The sequence below is a fragment of the Lichenostomus cassidix genome, chromosome 4A, assembly GCF_008360975.1.
Source record: "Lichenostomus cassidix isolate B80296 chromosome 4A, HeHo_3.0, whole genome shotgun sequence".
Lineage (NCBI taxonomy): Eukaryota > Metazoa > Chordata > Aves > Passeriformes > Meliphagidae > Lichenostomus > Lichenostomus cassidix.
The window spans coordinates 18311223-18319490 of NC_139485.1; the positions used below are offsets into that span (position 1 = coordinate 18311223).

Sequence of the window (8268 nt, forward strand, 5' to 3'; positions counted from 1 at the left end):
TGTCAGATAGAAATAAGTATGTTTTAATTTATCTGCATAGATGGAAACTAAACACATGTCCTTATCTGTGTATGTCAGCACATGGGCCAGAGGCATGTCTTGGTGTCTGTCTGTCTGTCACACACCGAGAGCATCCTCCGACCAGTTGACCTGATTTTAAACTTTGTAGTAAGCCGATAGCAGAATAAATAAAATAAAAGTGCCTGATTGAATTCACAATTCTGCTTTTAGGGGAGATGTTATGTGTGGTGTCTGCTGCAAACATAAACCTGCAGATTGTCTATGAACCTCTTTGCACCCAGGCCAGCTGCTAAAGAAATCAGGTTTGTGGGCAGGGCAGGAGCAGCCAGGCTCACCAGGTCTTCCCCACTGGCATTAGGTGGTGCTCTCCACCACTGCAGAGTGGTGTGGGAGGCAGCTGGACTAGCACAGGACAGCAAGGCAGCTGCCACTTTTAGACTTCATGCAGCATTTTGCAAATTGTGGAAATCGATTTATCATCTGATGGCTTGGTTGTGAATGATATTTGGCACTTTTATTATGGGCTAATCATTCTTCTTCTCCTGTATAATTTTAATTTTTTTTTAAATAACCCAGGGAAAGGTGTGTGAGTTTGGGAATGTAGCAGTTGCAACACACGTGTGTTTTCCTTCTGATTTTTGCAGGCTGGCCCCTTTGATCTGCCTGTGTTAGTGTCATACAAACGTATAGAGAATGGTTATGTGAAGACTGAAGATGCTGTTACTAATTTGGCAGAAAGATATCCTCTCAGGATACCTTAAAGTGCTCCATGCAGACACTATTGCCATGCTGTAGGAAAACCTGTGGTTTTAACCTGACAGTTCCCTTTGCTAGCACCAAGGACTGTGAGGAGCCGTGCTGACAGAGCAGCAGCCAGGGCACTGTCCCCACGGTACCATTTGTCTTTGGTCTGGTGGCTTCCCTGCCCTCCCAGAAAAACCAATTCTGCCAAATTCTACATCACTGGAGGCTGAGAAAGCATCTTTAGGAATTGATCCAAAACAGCACGAGTGGAAGTGCAGGAGTGCAGTGCCAGCCCCACTCACACGGGGGCTTCCTCTGCCCACTGCAGGTCTGTCTGAGAGCAGCACAGAGCTGCTCACAACTCTTGCTCTGCCTGACCAAAGACGTAGCACAGACTTCAGCCCGGTGACATCCCCCTGCAGCTCCCTGAAGGCACTGGGAAGAGGCTGCTCCTCTCACCCAGCGTGGATGCAGCCCTGGAGCAACTCCCCTGCTGCTGGGGCTGTGATGTGGCTGCCCCTCCCAGCCACGGGCTGCTCAATGCAAGCGGCAGGATTCACTGAAAATTCGGGAGAAACCTTTGCTAATCCTCCTGCAGGTGTGGCTGGAAGCAGTCTGTGTGAAGAGCTGCAGTGCTGGGAAGTGCCACAGCATCCTCCCACAACCAGTTTGCTGATGGGTTTGTTCCTGCTGGAGGGTGAAGAGAAGGTTGTTTCGTGGTTGTTTGTGATGGAAGGAAACTTGTGGGGGAGAAAGGAATCCCAGAAGTTGGGCTGTGGCAGACTCTGAGCCCCTCTGCCCAGGCTCCTGTGGCTGTGCTTACATCACTGCACTGTGCAGTTGCTCCAACACTCTGAAGGCCTGAGTGGCAGTGTGGTCCTTGGTGATCCCAGGGACAAGGCTGTGCCTGTGGACCTGCAGGCACATAGAACTGCATCTTGAGTTATTTGCACTAAGGAAAAAGAAGACGGTTTCAAATTGACTTCATGAACCTGATTTCATTTTACATTCTATTTGTTTTTTAAATTGGCATGTTCTTTTTAAATCTACCTGTACCATGGTCTTAGGAACTTTTCTCTTTCGGTCCTGCACAGCAGAGATGAGATGCCTGACTCTCAATATTGTTTTTTTTTTCTCTGATACTTCATATGTGGAAAGAGCAGCTTTTTTTGTTGTGCTAAGTCCTAAGCAGTGACAGAGCAGCCTGTGTGCCCCGCTGGTTGGTGTGACAGTCCCTCCCTCGTGCTGATGTCCCCCAGCCCTGGCTCTGCTCAGTGGGGCAGAGGAACTGCTGTGAGAAGCTCCAAGGCTCAGTTCAGAAGCAACGAGCTCTGTGCTGCTGCTGGGTTTGGCTCCCAGGCTTTGTGTCATGTATATACAACAAAACACTTTGGGACTAGATGGAACATTCCCCTCACCAAATTTTGTTGAACTGCAGGCTACTAATTTTGGGGAGGATCAAGTCTTGCTCTCTGGCTGCCAGCCCTGCAGTTCATCATCAACTGGTGCGGATCAGCTGCTGGCAAATCCATCATGAGACTTTGGATGGGCCTGACCTGAGGGGGAGAGGGCAGTGCCCAGTCCCTGTGGCTGCTGTGACATCACCCAGCACGGGAGGGGACATCTGGACAGGACCACTGTATTATACACTCTGCACTGGCCTCAAGCAAGTGGTGTCTGCACTGTGTCAGCGACCGCGGCTCGACTCCTTGCTGCATGCAAGTAAGGAGCTGCACTGCCAGCATGTGTCCATGGGCAAAGCTTTTCTTTCCTTCCTTTTGGTTTTTTTTCTGTTTTCCTAGCTCATTTCACAGACCTAGAATTCAACTTGCAGACCTTGTCCCGTTCTCAACTTTTCTTGCTAAAATGTGGTGCCTACAGATCAAGTATATGACAAATACAATGAAGATATGCTCTATATGCCAAATCTAACCATTCTCCTTAAATATACAGTTGCTGACTTGTGTTTACATAACCTTCAAAATATGGGTGTGAAAATGCCTAATTCCTGTGATTCAAAACCATTCCAAGCCCAAATGGTCCCAAGCCTGACACCTTGCTTTTCAGTTTGTTTTGTGTCGTGCTCTGCTCCAAGGGTCAGAGTCTGTTCCCCTGGAATTCCTTTGGTGACATCAGTGGGAGCAGTGAAACTTGTCATGTGTGTGAACTGTTCAAATAGTCACTTAAACAGGATAATTTCTGCTGCCTGTCTCAAGACAGAGCCTTCTGAGACCCAAATCTTTCTCTTGGCATGTCCAAGTGTCCTCTCTCCAGCTGGAACAAGCCACTGCAATAGCTGTATGTTCAAACCCAAGGTGTGTGTGCTCATAGGTGGGGTGGAATTAATGTGGAATGGCTTGAGTAGCAGCTTTTTTTGGAAAATGCAGATTTTCTTGGGCTTGGATCTTCAGATAGTGCACTGGCAAAGCGCTGGGTGCAAGGACAGCCAGGCTGCCCTGGTCCTGCAGAAGAGCTGATCCTTGTCATTCAGCAGTGGCAAAAATGAAATTCCTATTGCTGTGCGTGGCTTGTGAAACCAAGGGAAGCAGGAGACCCCTGCTGAGGGTAGAGAGGGGAAGAACAGGTGGTGGTCGTAGCTGTAAGGTGTGAGGCAGCAGCAGTGGCTGTGCTGGGTGTTTGGTGGTGCCACTGCACTGTTACAGTGCTCCTCAGTGAGCCAAAAGGTCAGTACAGGCTTCTCGGTGGAGAAACTTGAAGGAACAAAGGCTGGGTTTTTCTCATCATAATTCGTTGAAGTTTAATCACTGACTAGTGACACTGAAAGATAAGGCAAGTAATTAAGATTCCCTCTAAAACGCTTCTGTGATAACGATGGAGCTTGGTGTAGTCATAGCGACTTTTCAAAAACTAATCCTAATCGTTATGAGAATATTATAAATTACTCGGAATTGCATAAAAGCTTCAAATTGAATTTGTATACACACAGTTGAAAAACTTTCCTAATACTGCACCATTTATCCAATTTCCCAGCTACGAATTTTTTTAAAAAATCATGTAGTGTATAGAAAATGTAAATTATATACAGGCAATGAGCAGATACATTTTCAGCTTCTTGCAAAGAAAAAGGACTGCAACCTTACATTTTTTTCACTTAAATGCAATTTTATACATTTATGTTGCTTTATATCAAGGAAATTGAATGTGAATGTTACCTTTTATGAATGCAACTTGCTCTTTTTTCATTACAGAAACTTTTGTTTGAAGTAATCAATAAACTTTGGTATGTTGTTCTGATTAATATATATTTGTTGTCTGTCTCATCTCCTTGGATACTCCTAGGGGATGGGTGATTATGTGGGCTTTTCCAGGGTAGTACATGGGGCACCATCAGCATTTTCAGTGGGGTTTAGATGCCACAAGGCCATGTTTGGTTCTCTGATGTGGAGCAGCATTTGCCTAAGGAAATACTGATTGTTCTCATACATTTTTATTTTTCCGGCAGTGTATTAGCAACTGCTGGTAACAGCTGCTGCACATAGCTGGCCTGTGTGCTTTCAACTCATTTCCCTCAAAATGAATGTTTAATTATGAAAGTGAATCCTGTGAACTAAGCAAATAATTGATTTAACTTTCTAGAATAGGTGAACTCAGGGCTTTAGTTGGCATTTAGGAACTGGCTGAGAAAAATGTAGGTCCATGTGCCTGATTTCCATTCAAGAAGCATTTTCCTTACTGCTCTGTGTTGGCTCTGTGTGTCATGGCCACCTGTAATAAATGAACATTTTTCAGAAGTACACAAATGAGGTTCAGGCCCAATATTTGCATTGATGAAATTCCAAAAACACAAGGAAACTGCTAAAGCACGACTCACAGTGTTTGTATAATACACAAGAAAAATATATAGACAACTTTTTTTTTAAGGACACAGGTCTGATTCAAGCTGAAATGTTTGTAATGAAAAACAGACAGTTTGAAAAATTCTGTTTTGGCTGCTTCGATCTGTGCAGCTCCCATCAGGCACCGCAGGACAGATGGCTGAGCTATTTAAAACAAACTCTAACCTTTCCGGAGCTGCTTGTACTATTGGAAACCAGAGACACGCATTGAGAATCTTAATAGCTCCAGTGAGTGATAGTGAAAATCATCTGAAGAGCTGGGAAGGGCTTTACTCTGAGCTGGCTCCCCAGGCTGGCAGGACAAAAGCTGTAAATGTGAGCGATGGGAGATGACTGCAGGTCACCAAGTATTTCAGAAAGCACCGAAATTAGCATTTAAAACACCCATGTAGCCCTTGTTGGAAAGGAGAGGCAATGTCATGCTGTAAGGTGATTTTTAACAAGGACAGCAGTTTTTTTAAGGTCAGGCTGTTGGCGTGTGAGAGCTCTTGGCACGTGGAGGGGTCATGCTGTCCCTCCTGTCCCTCCTGTCCCTCCTGTCCCTCCTGTCCCTCCTGTCCCCTGCAGCTGTTGCAGGACATGCATCCACAGTGTGCTCACTGCTGGGATTGGGCTTTGCTTCTTCAGTTTTCACCTGTCTGAGGATAACCTGCTAAGCTGGAAAATACACCATGGCCTGGAGAGAGGGTGTGTGTGCACCTGAGTGTTCCCTTCCACAGCCAGGGGTTGTAACAACAAATGAGGTGAGTCTGACCCTCCCAGGGGGAAAGGGAGAGTGATGTGGCAGGGCAGAGTGGAGCCCTTCTTTCACATTCAAGGTGACATAAAATCCTCCTTCTGCAGAGCTGAAATGTCTGCAGGCTTGGCTGCCTTCAGTGGGGCCAGGATTGGTGCCAGGCTGTGGAGGGTCTGCTCCACCTGGACCAGCTGGGGAAACCCACACTGGATGGCACCCTGGACTGAGGGTGATGCTGCTGTCTGCACAGGAAATCCTCCTAAAATCCCTGTCCATGAAAACCAACCCGAGTTTAATTACCCTTATAAGTAGTTTGTTGTGCTCTGCTTGTTCCAGAGGTGAGCAATTCCCTTGGACATCACTTGGACTCTAACCTGCATTTAGCCAGCTCTGTTTTTCTAGTTCTCAGCACTTGACTGAACAGGTATTTTTGAAGAGTGATTTCTCAAATCCAAGTAATGGCTCCAGTCTCAACCCAATCTTCTAGCCTTTATCTGGGAAAAGAAAAAAAATCTCTTTTTTCAAATTCAAGAGGTATTGAATTCTGTTTGAGGGGGTTTTTTCAGCCTCTGATCTAGAATTAATGAAATTAGTTGGAATTCTTCCTACACCTTCTCCCTAAGATTAGATTTAAGGATGAGGCATTGCACCCACATGAAATAAATCTCTGCAAACAGGTGCTGCAGGTGCTGTCAAGAGTTCCTCAGCTTTAAAGGGCCCTTGCCCCTTTACACAAGTTTGTGTGTACCACACTCAGAGTGCTGAACATTGTTAGGGGGCCTGAAAAAGAATCAGCCATTTCACTTCTGGCTGTCCTTGTTTCATTTTTCTGTCTCTTTGCTCCTTCTAGCTCAGTTTATCATCTCCTGGGCAGGCAGAGAGTAACACTTGGCTCTGCAGGACACAGATGTGCCAAGGAGCTTCTGCCAGTGTAAAATCTGAGAAGCTGGACTAGAGCTCTGCAGCATGCCTTGCTGGGATAGCTGGGCATTTATTGTGAAATGCCCCAAAGGAGGTGGAGCAGCCAGGTTTCCAAACCATGAATCCTAGGGGCCATAAGGAAAAGCCATGAGCAATTAGCCTCCAGCCTGAGTGAACACAGCTTTTCCATGCTGAGAGCTGGCTGAGGTTGTCTTGTGTCAGCTGAATGTCTGGAGGAGGTTTGGGATGTGCAGGAGGAGGTTTGGAATGTGCAGGAGGAGGTTTGGGATGTGCAGGATTGCTGCCAGCACCAGTGCTGTGGCTCAGCCCAGCCCACCTGGGGCTTGAGCAGGGTGTGTTGGCTGCTGAGAGCTGATCCAGATCCTGTCTAATGACTTCTGTTCAGGGAGAAATGGATTGATTGCAAAACCTTAGGGGTGACAGCTGCATCTTCTGCTGGGTAGCTTCATGTTCCCAAAACCCTGTGTCAGCAGTGGGTGTGTGACACTCGGTGGGGATGAGTCCCAGTGACAGCAGAGCATCCCCTGCACAGTGGTAGAGCAAAAAAGAGACTTCCAGCACTTGGATGGCTCCCTTTTCTCCATGAGCTGTGGCAGTTCAGGACAAGGAGCATTCCTGTGATAAGAGCACGGCAGGAATGTGGCATGGCTGTCTTTCTTGTAGCCTTGCATATCAGGCAGATTTGACCATGAGTGACTGCACAGGAGCTCTCCCTGTCACATGAGATGTGCTTTATGACCAGACAGAAAATCATCTATCCAAACTGTTTGGTTAGTGAGAACCTGCTGTGTCATGAGCAAGGCACTGACCGAATGGGCAGCTTTTCCTTGAAAAATTCTGTATCAGGGTCGGAAGGGCCTACCAAAAGATGCTGGGTTTTATATTACCACTGTTAATTAATAGCCCTGACTGCTGAAGTGTTGGAAAAAGGCTGCTATTATAGTAAAGAGCATAATTAAAAGGTTGTTTTGGAAAAACAGGAACATCTACTTCTCCATGCTGCCTTCCTGGCTCCCAGGCTGCTGTTGAGAAGGAGCTGGCATCGTTTGAACCTCAGCAGACTGAGAATGATGGTCAGCCCAGCGCTGGGCTTGGAGCTCTGGCCAGCACTGGCTGTAGCACAGCTTAATGTAGTTCTCATAAATCGTTCAAGGAATTTGCTAGAATGCTGCTTGCAGAGGAAAGAAGTGCTTTCATTTTTTTTTCCCTAGGGAAGTGGTATAGGCACTTGGGCAGGGAGAAAATCCAGCTGCAGGGTGGTGTGCTAGGGGGCACTGGGAGTAGTGGTGAATTAAAAAATAATTTAAAAAAATAAGGAAGAAAAGGGGAGGGAAGGGGAAGAAAGGAAAAATGGGGAGAAAGGAAAAAGGGGAAAAGGGGAAAAGGAAAATAGGGAACAGAAAGAAATACAGAAAAAAATATTTTACAAAGAGGAAAAAAGGAAAAAGAGGGAATATGGGGGATAGGAAAAAGGGGAAAAGGGGGAAAGGAAACAAGGAAAAAAATGGGGAAAGGAGAAAAGGGAAAAAGGAATAGAGGAAAAAATGGGGAAAGGAGAAAAGGGAAAAAGGAATAGAGGAAAAAATGGGGGGAAAAAGAGGAAAAGGAGGGGGAAGAATCACGGGGGGAGCGAAAAAGAAAGGCGGAGAAAAGGAAACAAACAAATAAACCAGGAAGGAAAAAGCGGGGGAAAGGGCTGAAAAGGACAGGGGCGGCGGTGACTGGGATGGGCAGCGGCGGTGGCAGTGGCGGTGGCCGGGCTGGACACAGGGTGGCACAGGCGGTGTGCAGAGCGGGCACAGGGTGGTGTCCGGGGCTGTGTCAGGGCGGTCCCAGGGTGGCACAGGCGGTGTCCGCGGCTGTGTCAGGGCGGTGTCCGGGGCCGGTATGGGGCGGGCACAGACGGTATCAAGGAGGTGTCCGGGGCGGTGTCCGGGGCTGGCACAAGGCGGTCCCAGGGCGGTCCCA

General features: G+C 47.1%; 1 protein-coding gene across 5 annotated transcripts in view; it reads left to right on the forward strand.

Annotated features, from left to right (window-relative positions):
• ATP11C (ATPase phospholipid transporting 11C (ATP11C blood group)) overlaps positions 1-4028 on the forward strand; it is a 52729-nt gene extending 48701 nt beyond the window's left edge. For all 5 annotated transcript variants that reach the window (XM_085060750.1, XM_085060752.1, XM_085060748.1 and 2 more), the window contains one exon: positions 666-4028. In XM_085060750.1, the coding sequence (XP_084916876.1) occupies positions 666-782 (117 nt within the window). In that variant the 3' untranslated portion in view covers positions 783-4028. The remainder of the gene's footprint in view (positions 1-665) is intronic.
• Positions 4029-8268: the final 4240 nt, after the last annotated feature.